The sequence below is a fragment of the Moschus berezovskii genome, chromosome X (genome assembly GCF_049115385.1).
Source record: "Moschus berezovskii isolate FMDL1 chromosome X, NW_MosBer_1.0, whole genome shotgun sequence".
NCBI classification, from domain to species: domain Eukaryota; kingdom Metazoa; phylum Chordata; class Mammalia; order Artiodactyla; family Moschidae; genus Moschus; species Moschus berezovskii.
In genome coordinates, this window is record NC_142488.1 from 99737304 (window position 1) to 99764873 (window position 27570).

General features: G+C 36.8%; 1 protein-coding gene across 5 annotated transcripts in view; it reads right to left on the reverse strand.

The window, feature by feature from the left end:
- Positions 1-641: 641 nt before the first annotated feature.
- The window catches only part of ACSL4 (acyl-CoA synthetase long chain family member 4), a 74245-nt gene continuing 47316 nt past the window's right edge, over positions 642-27570 (reverse strand). For all 5 annotated transcript variants that reach the window (XM_055393972.2, XM_055393971.2, XM_055393973.2 and 2 more), the window contains 10 exons: positions 26222-26372; positions 25958-26081; positions 25143-25214; positions 20623-20762; positions 19446-19618; positions 17671-17745; positions 15050-15241; positions 13503-13617; positions 10766-10923; positions 642-3589 (listed from right to left, as the gene is read on the reverse strand). In XM_055393972.2, the coding sequence (XP_055249947.2) occupies positions 3432-3589; positions 10766-10923; positions 13503-13617; positions 15050-15241; positions 17671-17745; positions 19446-19618; positions 20623-20762; positions 25143-25214; positions 25958-26081; positions 26222-26372 (1358 nt within the window). In that variant the 3' untranslated portion in view covers positions 642-3431. The remainder of the gene's footprint in view (positions 3590-10765; positions 10924-13502; positions 13618-15049; positions 15242-17670; positions 17746-19445; positions 19619-20622; positions 20763-25142; positions 25215-25957; positions 26082-26221; positions 26373-27570) is intronic.

The following is a 27570-nucleotide window of genomic DNA, read 5'->3' on the forward strand; positions in this document are numbered from 1 at the left end:
TGTGCCAGCCAATATGCTAAATAACTTGACTGATGAATGTTACCTGGATACACCAATGATGATGATAACAGCTAACATATGTTTTTGTTGGTGCTGGTAACATATGCTTACTATGTTTTAAACAGTTTAACTCATTTTACCCTCACAACCACCCTATTATCAATCAACCTCATTTTTCAGGAAGGAGAAATGCAGTGGCAAAATGTTAATGAACTTGCCCAGTCACACACCTAGTGAGTGGCAAAGCCAGGAAATAGACTCAGGCAATAGAGACCAGGACTCTAATACCATTTTATATACACCCTCATATAACTCAGGTAACTTAATTTCTCCCTAAATTTTAATTAGCCTGAAGGTAACAATTATTTATTAGCACATGCTAACAATCCACACAACATGACTATGTTTTGTCCCACAGTATCAGTGCTACAAAGGAATTTTACTCTATTAACTGTACAAAAGTAACAGCTTTGGGTTCAATCCTCCAAACTAACGGATGTGATTTCTACAAACCAGGTTGTCTGCTAATGCAATTCTATAAACCTAGAGATGAGTGCTTTTGAAATATGTGTTTAAAAGTTTGGTTAATATTCCTCAAATTTGCAGATTTTATCCTGGCACATAATTAAGCACAAATTGGCTTGATAACATGGGTGGATTTATTTCTTAAGATTCGAGTGCAAACTTAAAAACCAGAACAAAGCTTTTCATCAAGGAAAACATGAAAATCTAAGTAACAATCCTGCAATCGTGCATTTTAACAGAAAATACAAATATGAATACATTCTAATTTGTAACTACATTTGAAAATTAAAATATTTCTCTCCAAATCCCAAATACCCCACAATCTTTAATCTGTTTTCATCATGCTATTCCAGAAACATCTGTAACGTGCCATCAGGAAAATATAGGCAAAGATTATTAATCAATCTTTATGACCACAGAAACATCATTCTTAACTTCTGACTTTTTGACTCATTCATCTGTATCTCAGTTCCAAAAAGTGATACAATTATACCTCCACTCCAGAAAAAAAAGAATCAATACAAATATCAAGGAGGCAAGATACTTTCACATAATTAAAGCAAAAGTCACAGGTGTTTGACTTAGAAATGTACATACTTGTAGGAAATTTTGGAGGCAAGATACTTTCATGTAATTAAAGCAAAAGTCATAGGTGTTTGTCTTAGAAATGTACATACTTGTAGGAAATTTTTAAAGTACAACTTTATTTGATGGCTGACATGTAATAACAACAGTGAACAATTTAAACCGGTATAAAAATGTAGGATCAAAATCTTTAGGCTCAAATACTTGAAAAGTCACTATGAATATGGAAAGATCCGTTTACATAAACAAGTGTATTTTTTGATGAAAAATCAGGGGGTAGTGGCATCTCCCTGGTCCCTTAACAATATTTGGATTTTCACAAAGAATTAGCAGCACCCATCCTTAAGTGTTAATTATGTGTTTCTAAAGGACCCATACAACAGATTAGTTGGCAGTGTTCTAGCTTTTGGGAGATGGGAGTGGGTGGGGGTGCAAATATCTGAGTATGTATGCATGCACTCACACATTTAAAATCACCATTCCAAAAGGGGGGGGTCACACACTGAAAGTCTAAGTACACCATCCTTAGAGGGTCAACAGTGGGCCAGGAACAGCAGAAGCTGAACAGTAGTCTACTTGGTAAAAATGGTTTTTCACTCTTCAAAGGCAATTTGGGAAGAATGAGAATACTCACATACACATAACTTCAGGGGGCCTTGTGCCTTGCTTCAAATTTTACATTGCAGACACTGAACATTCTTTACAAAAACCTTCATTCTTGCTTATAATAACACCAGATGATTTTTCCTTTTTACCACCATATACATAACATTTAAATATTTTCTTTATAAATATTCTAGAGCAAAAAGAATGTGTTTTGTTGCAGTGGTGGCCCACAACTGTACAAAGCAATATAAGCAACATATATATATAGGCATATATATATATATGTATATATATATAAAATGATTAAGAAAAAAGTGCAAAGAATAACAGTATTAAGAAGTTTTGTGGGTTTTTTTTTTACAGTAACTATGGTTCAAGTGTGACTATATTTTAGGGATATATAACCCCAGATTTCAATTAAAGATTCAAAAAGAAGCCCACACACAAAGTTACTGCACAAATATCAGTCCCTTATTGAGTAACTTCCCTTCTCCCAAATCCAGCATTTCCAGGTTCTAAACTCTTCTTACAAACAGGAAAAAAAGTAGTAACAGTGTGTTCTTCCCTTTAACTTCCCCAAATTCATCCAAGTTAATTAATCATTCATAGATTCAAGCAAGATAGCAGGAAATTCATTTATCATAATCCACTTTGCAAAAATTAAAGCAAAATGAAATGCTTTTAGAAATACACATTGATCAAGAATCAAATCAGCAACAGCAAACAGACCTTAAATTATGAGTGTGATTTAATACACTTTAAAATCCCTGTTATCAAAGATAAATTCAGAGTCTAAATCCTTTCCCAGGTTCAATGCTATGCAAGGGTCAGGATTCGAAATACTCAGGATTTCATCACCTTTTCTAACAGAGAAAATGCTCCCACTAAAATTTGATTAAGTTTCTATCATTTTAACTCTTGGTTTCAGTCTTATTTTGAACAAACAGAAAAAGGCAATTTTCAGCATTTTGAAGATGTACTTTTATACTTAAGCCATTCAAATAATTACAGTTACTGATTTTCAATCTCCAAGTTCCAAATAACAGTTCAATTTCCCTTTAAATGTATTACTAGATATTTTTTGGTGCATTTATATGTTTTTATTCTAACTTCAGGCACTGTAATTATTCACAATATTATAATGATTCTACATCTAACCTACACAACAATTATGAATCCTAAAATGGTTTCCAATGTTTTCATTTGATTCTGTATATTACATTACAAATCAAGACAAATGTTTGGAAGAGAATTTTAAAGCCCTGCAGCACTTCTACTTTGAGTAATGTTAAAACATTTTTTTGGTCATGCTTAATATTTAAGCATCTTCTGAACTAGGAAGACAGTAGACATTGGAAGTTGCAAATTTCCTCAAACTACATTCTACTCCAGCTCTAATTTATTTTGTTCAACATTACATTTTTTTGTTTAATGAAACAAGTATAATCTTAGGCTAATTTTTAAAAACAGAAGTTTTATTCTAAAATTAATAACACAGCTACAGGGAAATAACTTTTCAATTTCAGCTTCACTAGAACTATGGAAACTAGTTAAAGTGGACTTAATCACTTTTGGTTTTGATTTTTTGTTACTATGTCTTTAGAACGATACAATTTACATTCTAACAGACAGTTCAAGGACGCGAGGTTTAAAACTCTAGAACCCAAAAAACACCAAGCCACCTTCTGCACAACTGTAAATACAAGATCAGCATTTTATTTGCCCCCATACATTCGCTCAATGTCTTTGAGGTAATGGTTCTTCAGTTCCTTCCTTTTCAGTTTGAAAGCATCAGTGACCAAACCAGTTTCAGGGGTCCAGGGCTCTGGGCTTAAGCGAACCTTGATTGGAATTTCAAATCGCTCCAGTTTCACTGAAATGAGAAGTGTGGGGACAGGGAGAGGAAAGGGGGAGAGAGGGAGGAAAGGAGGGGATAGAGTGAGAGAGAAAAACAATTAATAAAAGATGAATTTTGCAGCATTTAGATGATGCAGGTGATGAGATAAACTTACTTAATGGTATGTTATAGTTAATTAGTAATACCACCACCTTATAATTTCATTTTATACTTCTCAAAGTACACATCAATTGCTTCAGTTGGATGGTTTTGGTCTATGCAGTTTTTTCCCCTAATATATATATGTCCCCAGGCAGTGCAGTGGTAAAGAATCTGCCTGCCAATGCAGGAGATGCAGGTTCCATCCCTGGCTCGGGAAGATTCCCCAGAGAAGGGCATGGCGACCCACTCCAGTATTCTTGCCTGGAGAATCCCATGGACGGAGGAGCCTGGCAGGCTACAGTCCACGGGGTTGCAAAGAGTTGGACACAACTGAGTACACACACACACACACTCTATATATATGTGTGTGAGTGTAGACACCCTCCTATTTAGAGTGTATCTGCTGTCCCCTCTGCATAGAATGGCCTTCCCTATTGTAGCTGCACAGCTCATTTCCTTACTTCATCCAAGTGTCTGTTCAAATGCCACCTCCTCAGAGAGGACTTCCCTGACCACTCCTAACAAAACAGAAGTCCCTTTGTCTCTCTGTATCCCCTTATGCTATCTTTTCTTCAAAATACTTAACACCACCCCATACATTGTATATGTGTCTCACTTATAAAAACGTAAGCTTTATGAATGCAGAGGCTTTGTTCTATTTACTGCCATTCACAGGCTACACTGAACTCTCAAGAGGCACATACATATTTATTCACCCATTCCACAGAAAATTAGCCTCTAGATAACTGTTCAGAAACTTTATTATAATTCAAATAATCAAAAGGGGATTGTGAATTTCATACTTCTAAACGATATAAGAACTGATGTAGCACATAATGGGTCTGAGTTAGACAACACTTGTTGAAAGAAATATAAGAAAATGGTGAAAATAAAGAGAAGCAATCAATATAGTACTCAATAATTTTAATTTTCAATAAGTTATAGTCAGTCAAGTTACTTATTATTAATACAACATCTTCTTTAAGATTCTGAAGGCTCACTACTAACAGTAATGTTAATCTACAGATGAGCTTTATTTTATACGCTATTATTTAAAACAGCAGTTTTGAAGACACAAACAAACATCTTCATGCTTTAAAACTACTACTAAACAGCCTTAGGTAACTTTAGGGATAACTTGGTTTCAGTGACAGGCACAAAGAACTCAAATTCAATGAAGCTTTTGTTCTAAGACTAGTCTAAGTTTTACAAAAGCGTGGTTGAATTAGTGAGTTTCTCGTTAAAATAAAATAATAATATAAAGCTGAGTATGAAAAGTAATCTTTTGAACTACTTAGAACCAACTTCCTAAAAGTGATGCCTAAAAAGGTAAATAAAAGGATATGAAACTTGTTTCCTTGGTGGCTTCCCTGGTTGCTAAGATAGTAAAGAATCCACCTGCAATGCAGGAGATCCAGGTTTGATCCCTGGGTCAGGAAGATCCCCTGGAGGAGGGCATGGCAACACTCTCCAATATTCTTGCCTTGAGAATTCCATGGACAGAGGAGCCTGGCGGGCTACAGTCTATGGGGTCGCAAAGAGTCGGACATGACTGAACGACTAACACTATCAAAACTTGTTCAGATTAACCGTATCTACTCCGATGATACATTACAGCTCAGTTACACGGAGATCCCTGAAATAAGGCCAAATTTGAAATTCAAGGGAATAACTCAAGTATTGATCGGGCTCCAAAACCTTTTATTTTGTATTACTTTCCATACTTACCTAGGTCCTATTCCAGAAACACTGACAACAATGAGACAAAGCAGGTATATTATTTCAATTGCACACAAGCAAATAAAGCATATATATTTTTAAAATGCTGCATCAGAGGTTTCCCAGTTTTGGAAATGCCTAAACATTATATAGTACCACAAGTTATAGAGAACAATAGGCAATCACACAGTTTCCTATAAAAAGGAAAAATTGCCAACAAGTGAAAAATACTAGGGGAAGAAAAACAGACAATTTTTAATCATGGCATTTTATCAGAACTACCTAGGACATCATGAAATGTGACCTGTAGGTGGCAGCAAATGTCAGATATTTTTAGCCAGTGATAATTGTCAAATCACCCCAAAACAATTATTTTGCATTCTTATCAATACCTTGCACTTATACTTAAAATATGAAGTGGTCTCCTGTGAACAATGCATGATTTCAAGCAGATTTAGCTGAGGCCAATCAAAACTATTTTATACTTTTTTGCCTTAGTCTCTGAAATTAGGGCTTCTTTGGTGGCTCAAAAATTAAAGAATGGGAGATCCAAGTTCTATCCCTGGGAAGATAGAACTTGGGAAGTTGGGAAGATCCCCTGGAGAAAGGAATGGCTACCCACTCCAGTATTCTTGCCTAGAGAATTCCATGGACAGAGGAGCCTGGTGGGCTATAGTCCATGGGGCCACAAAGAATCAGACACAACTGAGTGACTAACACTTTCACTTTCTGAAATTATAATCTGAAGCAAAAGATTAGTAAAATAAATCTTTTGTGGCACACACAAGCTCATGAGTTATACAGACTTAACTCATGATTCCTGTTCGTTAACCAAATCATGAACTGTTCAGTTTCATGCCCATTCAAAACACAGGAAAGTTATGTAGGTGTATTAGGTCCCAGAATTTTATTCCATTTTCCAGCCTGAAAAGCCTCCCCCATTATTGCTTTCACACAGTTAAATATTCAGTGATGAATTATTCAAGTCACATTCTAGTCCATGAGTACTTTGAGAGTCAGGTCAGGAAGCAACAGTTAGAAATGAACATGGAACAACAGACTGGTTCCAAATAGGAAAAGGAGTACGTCAAGGTTGTATATTATCACCCTGCTTATTTAACTTATATGCAGAGTACATCATGAGGAACGCTGGGCTGGAAGAAGCACAAGCTGGAATCAAGATTGCCGGGAGAAATATCAATAACCTCAGATATGCAGATGACACCACCCTTATGGCAGAAAGTGAAGAGGAACTCAAAAGCCTCTTGATGAAAGTGAAAGAGGAGAGTGAAAAAGTTGGCTTAAAGCTCAACATTCAGAAAACTAAGATCATGGCATCTGTTACCATCACTTCATGGGAAATAGATAGGTAAACAGTGTCAGACTTCATTTTTTTGGGCTCCAAAATCACTGCGGATGCTGATTGCAGCCATGAAATTAAAAGACGCATACTCCTTGGAAGGAAAGTTATGACCAACCTAGATAGCATATTAAAAAGCAGAGACATTACTTTGCCAACCAAGGTCCATCTAGTTAAGGCTATGGTTTTTCCAGTGGTCATGTACGGATGTGAGAGTTGGACTGTGAAGAAAGCTGATCGCCAAAGAATTGCTGCTTTTGAACTGTGGTGTTGGAGAAGACTCTTGAGAGTCCCTTGGACTGCAAGGAGATCCAACCAGTCCATTCTAAAGGAGATCAGTCCTGGGTGTTCATTGGAAGGACTGATGCTAAAGCTGAAACTCCAATACTTTGGCCACCTCATGCAACGAGTTGACTCACTGGAAAAGACTCTGATGCTGGGAGGGATTGGGGGCGGGAGGAGAAGGGGACGACAGAGAATGAGATGGCTGGATGGCATCACCGACTCGATGGACATGAGTTTGAGTGAACTCCAGGAGTTGGTGATAGACAGGGAGGTCTGGCGTGCTGTGATTCATGGGGTCACAAAGAGTCGGACACGACTGAGCGACTTAACTGAACTGAACTGAACAGCCTATTGACTGAAATTGTTTTTAAAATACTACATTTAAAGAAAAAAATGAGGATTTGTATCAAAGAAAATTCTGGAAGCCTGGTGATATTAACATAAAAAGTGTGATATGTCAATAATACTATAACTAACAAAACAAACTTTAAGAAAAAATTAAGCCACTCTTTATGCTTATAAAGTAACATACTTTTTAGATTATGTTAATAACTGTTATACAAAACTTTACAGTGACCAGAGTTAACTAGAAGAATGTTCTTGGGGGAAATAGTTTTTTAACTTCAACTCGCTAACAAATGTTGCAAACTCTTTATTTAAACCAAAGTGGAACTCAAGTAGGTAATCTAAAAAAATAATAGTACCCTAGTTATGGAAATAGGTGTGCTCATGTATCTCTAACAGGAGTATAAACTAGTCCAGTTTTTCTGGGGGAAGAGGGAGTTATTTGGCAATATAAGGTAAACCAAGCATGCGTGCTAAGTTGCTTCTGACTCTGTGCGACCCTATGGAGTACAGCCTGCCAGGCTCCTCTGTCCATGGGATTCTCCAGGCAAGAATACTGGAGTGGATTGTCATGCCATGCTCCAGGGGATCTTCTCGAACCAGGGATAGAACCTTCGTCTCATGTCTCCTGCACTGATAGGCAGACTCTTTACCACTAGCACCACCTGGGAAGTCTAAGGTAAACCATAAGCCTTTAAAATATACATTTTCCCTAACTCAGAAATTTCATTTCTGGGGCATCACTGGTAGCTCAGTGGTAAAGAATCCACCTGCCAATGCAGGAGACACAAGTTCACTCCCTGGTCTGGGAAGATCCCACATGTCTCAGAGCAACTAAGCCGTGTGTCAGAACTATTGAGCCTGAGCTCTAGAGACCAGGGACTGCAACTACTGAAGCCCATGGGCTGAGAGCCTGTGCACTGCAACCAGAGAAGCCACTGCAATGAGCAGACCCCACCTGCTATAACTAGAGAAAGCCCACACACAGCAACAAAGACCCAGCACAGCCAAAACTAAAGAAATAGATTTTTTTTTAAAAAAGAAATTCAATGGCTAAGGATTCATACTAATAAAACAATTACATAAGAAAATAAATTGACTGGGAGGCAAGAACAGGTGGGGGTCTATTTGTTTAACAGTAGAGGGGAAAAGTCTAACAAGGAGACACTCCTATACTGGAATACTATTTAGCTAAAAAAAAAAGGGGGTAATGCAATTCTATATTTACTGACTTAGAAGAAAGTAGATGACATTGATATGTTAAGTATATATACCAGAATGTAATGTCACCACCCAAAGGTAACTACTATCAAGTGATTTTTGCTTCCTCCTTTAAATTTTCTGTATTGTCCAATAGTTTAGAATGAATATAGGTAACCTATCCTCAGAAAAATGATATTTTCATTTTTTGGAGGGAAGACAACAGGTTAAACTAGGTTAACAGCTTCCAATTAAGCATGCAGAGTACATAGTTTATACAAGTTCCCCTGGCAAATAAACAGTTTGAAAATGATTTTTTATATTAAAAAAGTATTAACCTCACAGAAAAAAAAATAGAAACACGAGAAAGAGGACAGTGAGTGAGAGGACTCAACAAAATTGTAGAAGACCAAAAGCAAACGGGCTAAAAAGCTAATTGCTGACACTGAAGGACACTGACAGAGGCAAACCAATTTCCCAAGCCCATAGACAGAAGCCACAGGGGCCAAAGAAAGAGATGAGAGGCACACTGAAAACAGGAGGGCTGACTCCCGCCTCTTCAGAGGACAGTTCTCTCTTGCTCTGCTGTTTCCCAACCAGGCTGGAGACAGGTGTGCATGTGTGCTAAGTTGCTTCAGCCATGTCTAACTCTTTGTGACCCTATGGACTGTAGCCTGCCAGGCTCCTCTGTCCATGGGTCTCCAGGCAAGAATATAGGATTGGGTTGCCATGTCTTCCTCCATGGAATCATCCCAACCCATGGATCAAACCTGCATTTCTTAAGTCTCCTGCATTGGCAAATGGGTTCTTTACCACTAGTGCCACCTGGGAAGCCCCAACTGAACTAGAGACTCTGGACTCAAGGACACCAGGTACAGTAGAGGCAGGAAATAAAGCTGAAAACCTAAGAATTCAGTGAGGAGAAGATCTACGTACCCCAACCCCAGTCCCAAGTACCTTTTGTGGCTGCGAGAATACTGACACTCAGGTTAGTATCACTCCAGGGAAGAGAGTGGAGAAGTCTTCTTTGCAGAAGAAGTATTACCCAAGACATTAACATTTGAGTAACTTTTCAATGAAGTCCAGTAAGCTTTCCAAATAGCTTTTTAGTATCTCGTTCTCAAATATGAATGGACAAAGGTCAGTAGATATATGTGAGGCTAACCAAAACAAGCAGAAAGTGGAACTTGGAGGAAATAGAAACAGTAACAGGAGAAGTTATCCTGTTATCCTCATAGAAGTTATCCTCAGAGGATGACTGCACCCATGAAAGAGCAACTGGATGCTACTAAAAGGACACTGAGAAAGCAGGAAAGAGCTCTTGAAAATTTAAATTCCTGATATTAGAAGCTGGAAATTCAATAGACTGAAGCAATGATAGAGTTGAGGGATCTGCCAGAATATAAAACAAAATGGACAAGACAGAATACAAAAGAAAAAATAGATAAGAAAATAAGAGGATGAATGTACAAGGTCAACAGTCATATAAAAGTAGTCCCAGATAAAAACATGAACCCAAAACTTAAAGGGGGGAAAGACTATGAAAGAAAAGCAAACACACAACAAAAGGTAAATGGATATTTCCCAGAAACAAAGAGCAGAGATCTCTAGATTAAAAAGGCCCGTACCAAGTAAGTATACATAATAGTAAATGATAAAAGATTCACACCAGGGCACATGTGAAAGTCGCTCAGTTGTGTCTGACTCTTTGCGACCCCACAGACTATACAGTCCATGGAATTCTCCAGGACAGAATACTGGAGTGGGTAGCCTTTCCCTTCTTCAAGGGATCTTCCCGACCCAGGAATTGAACTGGGGTCTCCTGCATTGCAGGTGGATTCTTTACCAACCAAGCTATCAGGGAAGCCCGATGAGAACAAAGACAGACCGTTCCAAACACAGGCTAGATGACCACTTTGACATGCAATAAAGAACTAGATAGGTTACTTCACCATATAACATTTAAAGATCCTTTCAATAAGAAAATTCATTATATATAATTTAAGAGTCAGGTTTCTTTTTTTAAAAAAAAAACTTGTATTTTATTATCAAAACAAAACAAATAGACATCTTGAAAAGCCTAATGCATAGGACCTCATTAAATAACTTTTGAGGACTTCATCAGACAGTTTCTTACTTACTGGTATTTGCAGCTTCTCTAATCTCTTTCAGTATTTCAGCTTCCATGGCAGGGTTATTGCAGATATCAACCCAAGTTCCTTCTACCCCTTTCTGTTGTGCCAAAAGTGTCAACCTTTGCTGATTAGGAACCACAAAACTTATCACGTAGGACTGGTCACTAAAAGTTTAGATAATAAAGCAGAACAGAAATTAAAACATAAATTCAACGAGAACAGTACACATAAGTCCAAATATATATTTCTCTGTTACAAGTTCATTAAGAAGTAATAAAGCCCATAGTACTGCCATAAACACAGACATATAGATAGACCAATGGAATAGAATACAGTCCAGCATAAATCCTTGCATATATGGTTAAATGATCTTCAACAAGAGCACCATGACCACTCAATGGGGAAAGGACAGTCTCTAAAATAAATAGTGTTGAAAGAATTGGATATCCACATATAAAGGAATGAAGCTGGATCTGTATCTTATAGCACATAGGAAAATTAACTCAAAATAGATCAAAGACCTAAACATGTAGGAGCTAAAATAATAAAACACCTAGAAGAAAACAAGGGGAAAGATTTATGACATTGGATTTGGCAACGCTTTCTTAGATATGATACCAAAAGCACAGGCAACAAAAGAAAAAATAGATGAAGAGGACAACAAAAATAAAAAATTTTCTGTGTATCAAAGGTTACAACAGAGTATAAAAAGGCAATCTATAGAACTGGACAAACTATCTGCAAATGATATGTCTGATAAGGGGTTAATATCTAGCATGTATAAAGAATTCATACAACTCAATAACAACAAAATAATTCTATTAAAAAATGGCAAAGACCTGAAACCATAAAACTCCTAGAGGAAAACAAAGGCGGAAGCTCTTTGACATAGGTGTGGTAATGATTTTTTTAATTAGACACCAAAAGCAAAGGCAACAAAATCAAAAACAAACAAGTAGGAGCATATAAATTTAAAAAGCTGCACAGCAAAGGAAGCCATCAACGAAATGAAAAGGCCACCTACAAAATGGGAGAAAAGTATTTGAAAATCATACCTGATACAGGGCTAATATCCAAAATACATAAAGAACTCATATAACTCAATAGCAAAAAATATTCAGTAAAAATAGGTATGGGGATCTGAATAGCCAGTTCTCCAAAGAAGACATACAGATGGCCAACAAGTACATGTAAAGGTGCTCAATACCAGGGAAATGCAAATCAAAACCACAATAAGATATCACCTCATACCTGTTAAAATGGCTATTATCAAAAAGCCAACAAATAACAAGTTTGGGGGAGGATGTGAAGAAACAGGAACACTTGTGCACTGTTGATGGGAATGCAAATTGGTGCAGGCACTACAGAAAACAGTATGGCGGCTCCTCAAAACATTAAAAATGGAACTATCATATGATCCAGTAATCGAACTTCTTGGTATAAATCCAAAGGAAATGAAAACATGATATCAAAGAGATAGCTAGTCCATGTTCACAGCTGAATAGTCCATGTAATGGACTGCATGCATTAGTCCATAATAGCCAAGATACAGAAACAAGTGTCTATCCGTGGATGAATGGATAAAGATGTGGTGTATATGTACAATGGAATATTACTGAGCCACGAGAAAGAGATTCTGCCATTTGACTGCTCTAGATACCTTGAATAAACAGAATCATATGGTGCTTATCTTTTTGTAACTGGATTATTTCACTTAAAATTTCCCTCAGGGTTCATCTATACTGTAGTATGTATCAGAATTTCCGTCCTTATTAAGGCTGAATAATATTCTAGCCAGTCACCAAAAGACAAGCATTGTATGACTCTATTTGTTTAAGGTATCTAGAGTAGTCAAATTCACAGAAATAGAAAGGAGAATGTTGGTGGACAGGGGGTGGGGAGGATGGGGGGAAGGAGGAAATGCAGAGTTGTTTAATGGACATTGAGTTTTATTTTTGCACAATGAAAAGTTCTGGAGATTGGTTGTACAACAATGTAAGTATACTTAATGCTGCTGCTGCGTCACTTCAGTCGTGTCCGACTCTGTGTGACCCCATAGACGGAAGCCCATCAGGCTCCCCCATCCCTGGGATCGTCCAGGCAAGAACACTGGAGTGGGTTGCCATTTCCTTCTCCAATGTGTGAAAGTGAAAAGTGAAAGTGAAGTCGCTCAGTCGTGTCCGACTCTTAGCAACCCCATGGACTGCAGCTCACCAGGCTCCTCCATCCATGGGATTTTCCAGGCAAAAGTACTGGAGTGGGGTGCCATTGCCTTCTCCGATACTTAACACTAGTGAACTGTATTAAGAATTGTTAAGATGGTAAATTTAGGTTTTGTGTTTTTTTCAATTAAAATTTTTAAAGGGAGTAATAAAGTCCAGAAAAATAAACCATATTAACATATAAAGAAAGAAAATGGTTCAGTCTCTCAGGCTTTTTATTTAGAAAACTTATACTAGCTGAGTTACCTTCCTAGGAAAATTACTTATGCTAAGTTTCAGTTGTTATGGATGTTAAATCAAATAACTGTTATGGCATAGCAAGACGTTGTAGGTAGTCCATAAATGGTTAAAATCTCTGGATTATCTCAAATGACCTTTAAGCTGTTGAATTCAAGAACTGTCATAAAATGTATAACATTCCCCAACTCTGAAAGTTTAATGTTTCCCTTATGATTGTATCAATATTTTCCCAATTATCCTGTTACTGTAAGTATATGAAACAAATGCAACTTTAAAATTACCTTTTGGCAAAAGCACAGATGTTATCAATAAGTGGACAGTTCTTCAGTGCAGCTTCTACTTTCCCGAGAGACACATATTCTCCTGCTTGTAACTTCACCAGATCTTTCTTACGGTCTGTAAGTCATGAAGCATGTTAGCTTACCCACAGTACAGGTATGTACAATTTTGATTTCCTTTCCATCTCACTGCCTTAACCTTTAGTTATAAAGATACTTCTAAAATCTTGTTATATAGAATGCCTGCTCACACACATCAGTTAAAAAGAAAATGTCTACTTAAAGAAGTACTGGCTAAAATGTTACATCCCACACCAAAAGTTTTTCTTTTTCAATTTTTTATTGTTAAAATGACTGTGCTCTAATAACATGCTGGCACAGGATGGCACAGCGTGGCTAATCATCAGGTTGTCTTATATCCCTACCCATAGGCTGGGAACCCACTCTACATGCCAACAGAGCCAACCTTTGATTCTAGCACAATTAAGGATCAAGTGGAAAAAGGTAATGAGGTTGTTACTGGTTCTAAATCAAGCCATGCTTCCTGGAAATTTCCCTGGCAGATCAAACTTCTAGGTGAAGAACCAGATTTTCTCAGGAAATCTCTAATTCTATTCAGGTCACATATGGGTCCAGAGACAGATTTAAATGGACCATTGGAGATATGACTGAGGAAATTTTATGGCTTGAAAAGGGCCTGAATGAGACCCAACACTGTGATCGGTATTAGCTAGTCAAATTTTTAACTTTTGCCTGATTAAAGTGAGTAATGTAAGGGCTATTTTGGAGTAGCTTTGAACTTCAAAGTCTATTCTAGTAGGCTCAATAAAGACAGTGCCAAGCCAATTGATATTCTCAGAATAGATTAACATTGAGAACTGAGATGTGTTGGCCAAAAGGTTCATTCTAAGAGTCTAGGATAGTTAGAGTCATATAAGTGGCCACTAGGGAAAATAATGTGTCCACAATGCCTCCTGGGTGGGTAGGTAAATGGTGAGGAAGCCCTAGAATAGGGTATGTTGCAGTACATGGTTATATGGAATCAAATGTAGTTGACAAAAAAAAGAAAAAAACCCACAAAGAAACAACCAAAAAGCCCTCTTCTGAGCAGTTTTTGTTTTCTCATTACCAACTGCTATTTTCCTGCTTTTCAACATGGTATTTAAAAAGAAATGGCTGTTTGCTCATAGAGCACCAAAAATAATGCACATAATTAAAAAGTCACATAGGAGGAACACTTTTAGAAACTTCAAATTTATGTCTGCCCACTCTAATGTTGCTTCTGCTACCACTTACTAAGGTGAAGGCACTGCGCTGCTCTAAGCATTTTATACATGCAAACTCATTTCATCCTAATTAAACCCCTACCAGGTCAGTGTTGCTGTCCCTATTTCACAGATGGAGAAGCACAGACATTAATTAAATAATGTGTCTAAAGTTTAAACCAATGGAACCATCATCAATGTTATTAATGACTTGACCAATATTACCTTTCATAGTTGTTGAAGTTGCAAAAACTAAAGAAAAGCACAAAAAGAGAACACACTGACCGATAATCTGTAAACACCCATCGGGATGGAATTCTCCAATATCACCAGTGCAAAACCACCTTTGGCCATTTTCATCCACAGAATAATCCTCAGCTGTTTTCTCCTCATTTTTAAAATATCCCATGGAGATATTCTTTCCACCAATTACGATTTCACCTCTGGGGTTTGGCTTGTCATGAATTGTATAACCGCCTGGAGGTCATAAAAGCTATTTAGTTACTGTTCCAAAACAAAATTTACTTGCATTAATTCTTAAAGTTCCTTTGCTAATATTTTTTGCTGGTCAAATTGTATTTCACTCTACAGGAGCATATTAATTAATATTTACTGAGATTTGTGTGAGGATAGAGGGTGACTGTGACTGCAGAAGTACCAACCCATTTGAAGCCTTCCCAGGACCATAAAATTTCACACTTAGAACATCATTAAAGCTTAGGGTTCACAGACATCTACTAAAAGAAAATCATCCCCAAGTAGGATAATACTTGAAGCTGTTATAAATAAATTATTAATATGTTGATATCAAATGTGTTTCAGATATATTGTTTTAATCAAAGAGAGTAGTTTGAGAGTAAGTGCTCTCAAAGGCAACACCATGAAGTAAGAAAGTGTTAGTCGCTCAGTCATGCCCAACTCTTTGCTACCCCATGGACTGTAGCCCGCCAGACTCCTCTGTCCATGGAGTTCTCCAGGCAAGAATAGTGGAGTGGGTAGCCATTCCCTTCTCCAGGGGATCCTCCTGACCCAGGGATCGAACCTGGGTCTCCGGCAGTGCAGGCAGCCTCTTTATCACCTGAGCCACCAGAGAAGCTATGAAGTGAGAGGGAAACGTTATTTCCTTCACTTTGCCTCTGGCCAGTCATGGCTTTAAAAGTCAAAGCACCGAAATCATTGACAATGAGTACTGAAACATTTTATCACACTCATTACTTGTTTATTACTGAACAAAGCTTACTCTAAGGAAAATACACAAAAATTCAAATTGATAAACTGAGATGCTGGTTAGATTTTAGGTCATAAAAGAATTAAAAGCAGAGTTCTTTCCAGCTGTTAGCTACCCTTATAAATTTAAAACAATTCAATATTTCAATATGACAAAACTCACTGTATGTAAAGCATGAACATCATTCGTATTATATAAAGCAAAGATTCTTTCATAGCAAGGAAAACTCCAAACATGGACCCACTCCCCACAAAACTGACATTAAAGCCCAGTACCAGAAAAATCAGAAAATAAAAATTAAAGGCAAAATTATTCTTACCAAGTTTTGTAATATACCTTGTTTCTCTGATTCTACTGCTTAATAAATAACCCACTGAATACAGCAATTTTGATGCTGATGCCCAATATACATAGACACACAGCCCCTATATTTTTTTCAAATCTTCATTCTAAAGCTGGAAAGGCGCTACCATGGGAGAATGAAGACTTATTTCCAAGATGTAAAACACCTGGGAATGAAACTGACTTTTCAGCATGGTATTTAAAAAGAAATGGTTGCTTGCTCATAGAGCACCAACAATAATGCACATAATTAAAAAGTCACATAGGAGGAACACTTTTAGAAACTTCTAATTTATGTCAGACAAAGCCCATTCATTTTCTTAGACTTGAACAACCTAAGGGATATGTACAACAAGATAACTGGTCCTTTAAAATTTCAGTCTATGGCTCTATCCTAAGGTGAATACTCCCTTTTTAAATGTTAAGCTTTGATTTTTTTTTTAACAGACAATAATATTGTACTATATCCATCAAACTTGCTTAGAGACTAAAACTTAATTATCCCATCCACTAAAAAGAAAAGGCAATTATGTAATGTAATAGAGATACTTAATGTCGCTACAGCAACAATCATACTACAATATATAAAGGTACCAAAATAACATGTTGTATGTCTTAAATTTACATATTATATACCAAATACAGTAAATTAAAAATAGAAGGAAATCTTAAACTTTTTAATTACTCTTCATCTGGCATGGCTAGGTTGTTAATTATTTTGCAGTTAATGAATATGCTTAATGTTTTTTCACAATTTCATCACGGGAAGACTGCGTTACTTTTGCCTTCAGCTGGTTTATAGAAAAGGATTATCACTAATGTCTGTAAAGCACAGGTCTCCTCTAAGTGGCTCACAGTTACTTACAAAAATTAAACTATACAAAGCTAGACAGTGGATTCTCAACTATAAAAATGTTTGCTGGGGTCAAGAGCTAAGAAGTTGGGGAAGTGTGTGTGTGATTAGTCACTGTATCCCCTGAAAATCTGGGGTTTCATTTCTCAGCTCAAATACACTCACTAGCAATCTCAAGATTCAAAGGATAGGATATATATCCTTCTCTAAATCCAGGGAATGCCCCATTAAGAACGTTTTCCTCTTTACCATCCATAAAGTATTCCCAAGTTCAGAATCGTTATGCCTAGATTCTAGAGATTTGCTTTTTCTATTGGGAACCTAATGATGTTACTGAAGAAAAAGAAAGCACAAAAACAAGCAACAGCAAAGACTCACTTGCTACCACTGAAAACCTAACACTTTTTAAAAAATGAAAGTCTAGAGGCTCATGGTGATTTTCAGCATATCTAGAAACACTAGAATTTGTCATAAAATGCTTACCTTCCTGCCAGTCTTTTAGCTTAATTTCACAGCAAATAAGAGGGGCCCCAACTCTGCCAGTGGTATAGTCAGTAACTATAAGGGAGAGAGTAACAAGGATATTAATTAGTGCATGACATTTCACTGATGATACTGTCCTTTTGTAGTATGTGATTATTGCGTGCATTAATCAAGTATTTATGGACAACTTACTATGTACCTTAGCATTACATTAAACATTGTGAGGAAAACACATTAAAGGTGAGGAGACCCTGTCCTCACCGAGCTTACAAACAAACTACCTGGAGAGAAAAGCACATTAAATAATTTGGAGCACATTTAAATAGTAAACTGCATGGTTCTGAAGGTGAGCACACTAGCACCTTGGAGGCTAGGAAGATCAACATAAAATGAAATGACTGGGAAAGATTTACTTGAAGCGCTACACGTGAGAAGACGGCTGGGACCAGATAGCAAAGGGGGCATTCCAAGAGAAGGGAACAGAAAATACAAGAGAGAGTAAGAAGATTGGCTTGTCTGGAGAAAAGAACCCAGGCGTATACACAGGTGGGAAATAATGATGAATAGGTAAAATGGTGCCAGGTTAGAGATGCTTGAAATCTAGGTTCACCAGGTATGAAGCAGTGTTTGAGGTGGACGTGTCTAACAGAAGAATACAGGATGAATCAGAAGTGATATAATAGAGGCAGACACAGCAGTTGAAAGGTTGTTACTTCAGGACATGGTGAAGTAATAAAAGGTGAGATGCCAAAGGTGGCAGCCAGGGGAGGGAGCAATCCAATGAAAAAAACGGGGAGATCGAGTGAAATTTAAAGATATTAAAAATAAACAATCCAATGACTTCGAAGCTGAATGGTTTTATCACTGACTTGATGGACATGAGTTTGGGCAAGCTCCGGGAGTTGGTGATGGACAGGGAAGTCTGGTGTGCTACAGTCCATGGGGTTGCAAAGAATTGGACATGACTGAGCAACTGAACTGAACTGAATAACACTGTCATACACAATCTTGCAATGGACAGATGGTTTTGGACAATGGCATTGACTTTGGACAGGAGTTTAAAGTGAAAGTGAGATAACAAAAAAGAATTACTCTACTCCATTGTTTCACAACCCAGGGATACTTGGCAACAACTAAAGATATAATTCATTGTCACATTATCTGGCGGCTATGTAGCAGCTAAACATCCTACAACATGCAGAAGCAGTCCCAACAATAAAGAATTATCTGGTTCAAAATCTCAACAGTGCTGAAGTTGAGAAACCCTGCTGTAGGCTGTTGAAAACAACAGAAAAGAAAACAAGCTAGAAGTCAGGATAGGAACACAGATTCAAGAGGGAGCACAAAAATGTAAAAGCAGAAACTAACACGACGTCATAAAGCAACTCTACTCCAATAATAATTAATAAAAAAAAGAAAGCTGGGAGAAAAAAAAAAGTGATACCTAATCCAAGAGTGCAGTGCTCTGAGGAAGTGATCATTTTAGAGAGAGATTACGAGACCAGGGTGACAGAACTTTGTGGACTGACAATGTGTCATAAATATTTATGAGGGCTTACAAATAAAGGGTACACATGACTCAACTAAAAGTTTCTAAAACTAAAATATGTAGATTTGCACTGATTCCAATATTACTTAATAGGTATAAAGTCACCATGGTTCCCAACAGCAATTATAATTATATAATTATTTGCCATGTTAAAAATGCTTACATTCAAACACAACATTGTAAAGCAACTATACTTCAATAAATTTTAATTAAAAAAAAAACTTACCTTCAGTAACTGTCCCAGCACCACATGTTTCTGTTAATCCATAACCCTGACCAACTGGGCAGCAGAAGCAGACATTCATGAATCGCTGTGTCTGCGGAGACAGGGGTGCTCCACCAGACAGCATCATACGGACATTTCCTCCCAGCAGAGCCTTCACTTTTTTAAACAGTATCCTTGATAAAAAGGGGGGATAAATGATTTTTTAAAGTCTTTTATTGGAAGATAATTGCTTTAAATATTGTGCTGGTTTCTGCCTTACATCAACATGAATCAGCCACAGGTATACACATGTCCCCTCCCCTTTTGAGCCTCACTCAAATCTCCCATCCCATCCCACCCCTCTAGGTTGTCACAGAGCACTGGGTTGAGCTCTCTGTATCACACAGGAAATTCCCACTGGCTACCTATATTTTAATGTACGCATAGATTATTCTTGGTGATGCACCAAGTGTCATAATTCATAGCCTCTGGAAAAGATGTCTCAACTTTGGTTGAACATCTAAATTTTGGGACCATTGTGATAATGAGAGGTGATCAAAGCAACAACTAGTAACACTTTAAAAAAAGGCAGAAAAACTCTGAAAAATGCAAAAAGAAAACTGTACAGTGTTGGGAAACTGCTTTGACACATAATAAATGAAAGAAAAGGATGATGTCAAAGGAAAAAATATAAAGTTATCTTTGGAACATTTTGTCATCTATCTTAGTTCCCATACAATAAAAAATGCTTCCTTATCTTGACTCCCCAGCACTACATTTAAAGTAAATATATATTATATTCATATGCTTAATATGCTATTTTATGAATACAATAAATCAGAAACTTTCACGCAAAATAAATATTGAAAATCACTTTTTTAGTTAGATCACTTTTTTCTCAACTATCTTGAGAAAAAGTCTACTCGAGTTTTTCTTCATGAGACCAAATTTTATAATTAAATCTTAAATATGTACACCAATTATTAAAATTTGTTAAACTGCCAAGATTAGAGTTCAAGGTCCTCTGCTTGCTATATAAGCAACAAGGCTTAGAAGTGAGTAAGAGAGAAATTCAATGTTATGATCATGGTGGCGATGCTCAAACTAAATTAACTTGTCATTTACTTATTCATCTTCCAGATATTAAAACACAAAAAGATTTAAAGGCTCAACTACAGAGTCTGTGAAATATACTTACAGATTGCAAAGTGGTGCATCATATCCCTTTTTGATCTGTTCCAATTTGTAATCATACCCTATCTTGAACAGAGTTTTCTGAATATAATTCATCTCTTGGACTTTGCTCATAACATTCTTATAAATTCTATCCATGATTTCCTGAATGGTAAGCAACATATTAAATAATATGAAAAGAACTACACGAACACTGAGATAGCCTTTAGTCAAAATTACTTTATTTACAAAATCTTAATAGTCTTTAGCATAATGGAAATATTTACTTTATTAAAGAATTAATTTCACTAACTTGTTTACTATTTCAAAAACACTAAGAGCAAGGATAGGGGTTTCTCAGTTCTATACACTAACTTTATCTAAAATTTCTTACAAGAATTCCCTGGAGGTCCAGGGGTTAGGACTCAGTGCTTTCACTGCCATGGCCTTGAGTTCAGTCCCTAGTTGGGGAACTAAGATCCTGCAAGCCATGTGGTGTGGCCAATTAATAAATATATTGAATGGAAGTGTTTTAAACATTGACTAAATTGATGCTTTTGAACTGTGGTGTTGGAAAAGACTCTTGAGAGTCCCCTGGACTGCAAGGAGATCAAATCAGTCCATCCTAAAGGAAATCAGTCCTGAATATTCATTGGAGGGACTGATGCTGAAGCTCCTATACTTTGGCCACCTGATGCAAAGAACTGACTCATTGGAAAAAACCCTGATGCTGGGAAAGACTGAAAGCAGGAGGAGAAGGGGATGATAGAGGATGAGATGGTTGGATGGCATCACCGACTCAATGGACATGAGTTTGAGCAAGGTCCAGGAGTTGGTGATAGACAGGGAGGCCTGGTGTGCTGCAGTCCATGGGGTCACAAAGAGTCAGACACGACTGAGCGACTGAACTGACTTGAACTGAAAGTATAAATAATTCATCCACATGTCACATAAAAATAACTTAAAAAAATTTCTTTTCTTTTACATATATTCACTTGTTCTCAAATAGCACTAAAACATCCAACAATGTTGAATATAATCCTAATGTTGTTCTTACTACTACCTTGTGACTCTTACAGCCTGGCAGAGAGTTTTACAGTTTCTTAAAATTATTTCCCTATACATGACGCATTCTATTCCATCTTAATAGAAGCTAAGTCAACAACAACAAAAAAAGGATTCTTGCTCACAGCTCTGTGGAAAATTAGAAGTAGTTCAAGGTTTGGGATATACTAACTCCCAAGCTAATACGTAGAAAACAGAAAACAAACAAACCAACCAACCAGTAAAAGCCCCAACTATCACTGTATCACTAGGTGATGTTTTTTTGGCATTACTTAGCAGAAATCAACAAGAATTATTACATAAAGCATACATATTTATACCTAATTTTAAATATTTAAAATAGCAAGTAATATAAATTTAGTTGTGCTACAATGAATAACTCTATGGATGGCTCTTTCAATGCTAGAACAGAGTCATTCTCAAATGAGGACAGCAGAATTAGCCCTAACATTATGTTCAGTGAAATGAGTCAGACAGAAAAAGCCAACTACTGCAGGATCTCGTTTGTATGTGAAACATAAGAAAGCTGAACTCATAGCAACAGAGAATAAATTGGTGGTTGCCTATGTCTAGGGGGTGAGGGAAATGGGAAAATGTTGGTCAAAGGGTATAAACTTCCAGTTGAATAAGTCTAGAGATTTAATGTACCCCATGGTGACTATGATCAATAAGACTATATTGTATACTTGAATGTTGGTAAAATAAAATCTTAAATGTTCTCTTCGTAAACACACAAATAGTAACTATGTGTGATAAATGTTTTAATTAACATTATGGTAATCATTTTGCAATACATATGTATATCCAATCATCACATTGTATACCTTAAACTGACACAATGCTATATGTCAATTATATCTCAATAAAGCTGGGGAGGGAGGGTAGCATGGCAACTCAAGTATGGTACAATGTTGTTCCTCTCCATTTCCTCAAAAAGAATCACTATTGGATAAACTGAAATCCTTGTTTATATCTGTGATTGAGAAATCCCAAAGACTCTCTAAAAGGGTTTTAATATCCTATAACTATTCCTCTTAAGAAAGTGCATGGTATGCAAATGACAAACCATGTAGTACAAGTACACCTAAAACTAATATAATACTATACCTTAACTATATTTCAATCTAAACCCCCACCAAGGGAAATAAATTGTATCATGTGTATCCTACCAATAAATCATGTATAAGTCATTAAAAAAAATATGTTGGGTGGAAAAGAGCATATGGGAGTGAGACAGATGGGTGAGAACTACTTCCACCACTCCTCCCAACACTAGATACCAATCACAGATACAGAAAGGCCTTAATGAGTAAAGAACACAACACAGTTGCCACACACTGGCAGGGTTTATTGTTAGCACATTCAGTCACCCTTTAACTCGACCTAATAATATTACATGACATTCAATACGGTCATTACTTATAAGTAGTGATTTACTGTGAATTCTCATCATATATGTGAATATTACAATACTAAATGTATCTTTTATTCTGACTCAGGAAAGAAACTGAGAAAATAGAGTCTATCAGAAACAATTCTCAATAAAAAGATTTTTTTTAAAGGCTTAGGAGGGGAAGGAGCTAAGGGAACCAATTAGGTATGGCGAAGCATCAGTGAACTAGCAAGATAGGAGATGGTTTACTATCTCTAGGTCTGAAGAAGTGAGAGGAGAGAAGTATTACTGGAATCTAATGGACATTGCCATGAGAAAGACCTGGTTAGAGCCAATAGGAAAGAGACTGTCCAACAACTACCAAAAATGGCAACTTAGCAGGGAAGAGGCAAGGTCAGTAAATAGGCAGACCTCTCTCTCCGTCCTCTGATCTCTCATGAGCACCAACAAGTGGCTAAGCCCTACCAGAAATCAGAACGCATGCAAATCCTCCTGGAGTTAGCCTCCCAAGACACAAAGTAAAGAATGAAAAAACAGGTAATTAAAAGATACACAGCATATCAGCTAACTCTTGTTTATCTTTCAGGCCTAAATTCAGACATTATTCCTAGACTCCTCGGTCCTTCCCCCTCCCTAATTTATGTCCTCTGATACTGTTTCCTAAGAACTCCTTGGTAATAAACCCAACATACTGTTGCCCAAAGACAATCCTAAATAGACAGCCACAGTGGTTAAGAAGTCTCTGCCATCACAGTTCAAGTTTAATTACCACCTATGGGCTCTGTGACCTCTGGCAAGTATTTTTTTTTCTTTATATAAGGACCCACCTAGCAGAGTCTTAGGGAGGATTAAGTGAGATGATCCATTTAAAGCACTTAGCACAGTGTCTGGAACATAGTTAAGAACTGTGAAACCTATTATCAGCATTTTATTATGCTTTTAATCAGAAGCTTCTCCTTTCAGTTTGTAACTTGCTGAATTCTATAGCACTCTAAATAAAAAAGCAGATGCTACTCTGATCTAATACTTTGGTTATTTTGGTAATTTGAAGGTAAAAAAATTATCTTCCATCTGTAATTCTTAGAAAAACTTGGACTGAACACTTCATTATCTAATCACAGGCTTTCCATATGCAAAAATAATTCTTAGAAAGATAATAGGATAAGATGTAAAGTCTGATCATAATACAAGCAGTAGTGATACTCTCACTGGAGTTTCTGAAGCCTAAAGTGCTAGAATATATTTGACTATACAAGTTAGAAACATTGTTAAATATTTAATAATTTATCATTACAAGGCTATAAAATGTAACATCTTATTTTTATGAAAGGCAATATTTCATACAGATTTTGAATATCTAGAATTCAATCTGATGTGAAGAGCTGACTCACTGGAAAAGACCCTGATGGTGGGAAAGATTGAAGGCAGGAAGAGAAGGGGATGATAGAGGACAAAATGGTTGGATGGCATCACCTACTCTATAGACATGAGTTTGAGCAAGCTCTGGGAGTTGGTGAAGGGACAGGGAAGCCTGGTGTGCTGCAGTCCATGGGGTCACAAAGTCTCAGACACGACTGAGTGACTGAACTGAACTGAGAATTCAACTTTTTCTCTCTGGGAGTTCTCTCATATGACAGTTTCCTTAATCTTTCTTAGCCACCATAAGGGTCAGCAGGCTTGGATTCTAGATTCAGCTCTGCCATGAACCAGCTCTGTAACCTTGGATACACTGCCCCAGTTCTCTAGGATGGCCTCGGTCGCCTCATTTTTAAATGAAGTGACTAAACTAAATGATCTTTAGAGTGTCATCTATCTTTAAAATATTACGACCAATTCTCAGACTAGGTAATTTGAGCTAGGTCAGTTTCATCATTTAATTTTCAAGAATCAGCAAACCCTTACAGGCATCCACTTTAGAAGTTTGCCATTTCATCTTTTCCCGATGCTTATCTAAGATTTTAAGGGACACATTTTACCATAATTTCCACAAAGTAAAATTGTTTTAAAATGTTGACAAGTATTTAAGAGGGTTACTTTTTTAAAAGTCCAAGTGCAGGTCATGGATGACACTGACATGCTATACTCACCGGGACAGCAGCCATGAGTGTAGGCTTCAGTACAGTACAGTCTCCTTTGCTTCCCTTTTTAATTTTGCTGGACTAGAGTAAAGAAAAAGTAAATAGGATCAAGGAAAGAAACCTTAGCAGAAAAAAGGTTACAATTTAAGTATTAGCAAGAGCAAAGACAGACATTTACAAATGGAATTTGCTCTCTACTGCTCTGTGAGTTATCTGTTCCAACTATCATAACCTACAAGTCTGAGGTATGAGGACATTAGTGTTTTGTCCTGTAGATAATTTCTTCTAGCACATTTCAGTCTTCCTTAAAGGAGAAACTTTGATCCAGGATAAAAGAAAATGGGGTATTTTGGTAAACTGAGCATTTTTACTAATAACATATCACACATAGCACAGACCACCCATTTTCAAACAAAAACAAAAAAAGGCTAAAAAACCTAAACTAAGGTAGATCAAACACTAAAACAAAACTGAAAAAAATTTCACTTTCTTTGATCAGCCAAAAGGCAAAGCCACATCTCAAAGTCATCTCTATGAACATCAACTAGCATCATATAGAAATACTATTTTGGTAACATTTTGGTTGATAGAATACTGAAGACAATGAAATTAATTATCAGTCTCAAAATAATTTTAAAATATATACATAATGCTAACAAATCCTCAAGATTATTTTCTATAGCAACATACTGCTCATGGGAGCTATTTTTGAAGCCTAGGAGAAAGTTTTAGCTGAATTAAAATATCTCATGCTTTAGTAAACTGTTCTCAGCCGAACACTATAACTTAATATGATCATATCAATAGACTGAAAAGCTTGTCACCTGGTCAGAGAGTGTAAGTGGAGAAGAATATCCAATCCTACAGCCATAGGTAAAGCAAGAGATCTCTGCTGTCAACTCAAGCACATGAGCCAAAGGCAGGTAGCCAATATACGTATCTTTTGGTCTAAAACAAAGTAAGAGAAAGATTCTAGCCATTCTTAAAAAGACATTGTAAATTAGAAACATCAATTATTGTTTTACTATAGCCTGAGTTTAGAGAATGTCAAACATGAGTTCTAAGAACCCTCAATAATTTTTTCTTACCCCAGCCCAGGAATTCTCTCACACTGGCCAGTCATTCCAGCTATCAAATTGCTATGATGCATCATCACTCCCTTAGGTCGGCCAGTAGATCCACTGGTATACATGACAATAGCCAAGTCTGAAGGAGTTGGTCTATTAGGAGAAATGCTCACTAAACGAATGAAAAAGCACATTTCCTTTAGTTTAAAAGTTTAATTGTTAAACAAAGATAAGATTTTTAGATTCTGGTGTAATGATAAACTAAAACAAATACTCTCTATTGATCATCAACAAGAAAATGGTTATCCAATTCTGATTACCTGCAATGAGAACTTCAAACTTAATTTGGCCCATTTTCTGAATGTTTAGCCTAATCCCTCTCCACAGTGCTGTTTACAGGGTTTTGTTGTGGAAAGATACCTAAGATCTGGAGAATTAGGAAGATAGAATACTATGTGTAAGCTCCTCAAGCCTCAGTTTTCTCATGTCTAAAATGAAATGGTTGGACTAGATTTTGGTTCTTAACTGCTGGTGGGCATAAGAATCACCTGTAGAACTTAAATAAAATACTATCTCTGGACCCTAGCTTTGAAAATTCTGGTTTTGTATGTCTGGAATGGATCACAGGCTCCACAGGTGACACTCATACACACTCCTGATTGAAAATCAATTGGACTTGATTTTTTTCAAGTTTTTAGAAAAATAATTTTATTTTAAAAATAATTGAACCATGGATATTGAGTAAGATAACAATAAGATAACCCTTACTTTAATTAGATTAAGTAGCAAGTAAAATCCAAAGACATCAAACCAAAATGATGTCTGTGTTTTGATGGCTGCTTCTTGAAATCTATATAGGAAATCATTTCTTGAAACTATTGAAAGTGCAGTGACATAAAAACTGTAACAGGATATTATTTCTCTCTCTGCTACACACACACACACACACACACACACACACACACACACACACACTCACTCATGCCTGTAGTTAGAATATTTGGTATGTGTCTGGACTGGGGATTCTTTTGGGTCTTCCAGAATTAATGCTTCTTTCCCTATCAGGGTCAGACCATACTTCAATTCTTTTTAATCAAAATCAGATTTTTTTTAATCAAAATCAGACAGGAATTTTAGGAAACCAAGAAAAAGAGACAATTTAGGGGGGCTTACATGCCCTTCATTTCCCACCAAAGGTAATATCTAAACAGTTTCTAAACTTTGTTTCTTCTTGCCATTTGCCTGCAGGTAGGAACTTTTAATCATCTTGTGTCCTGAGCCCCAGCGCTGTCTCTGCTTGTTGAATGATTGGGGGAAAGAAATAGAGAGGTCTTCCCAACAGATTACAGTCAGCTGTCTTGAGCAGGGAT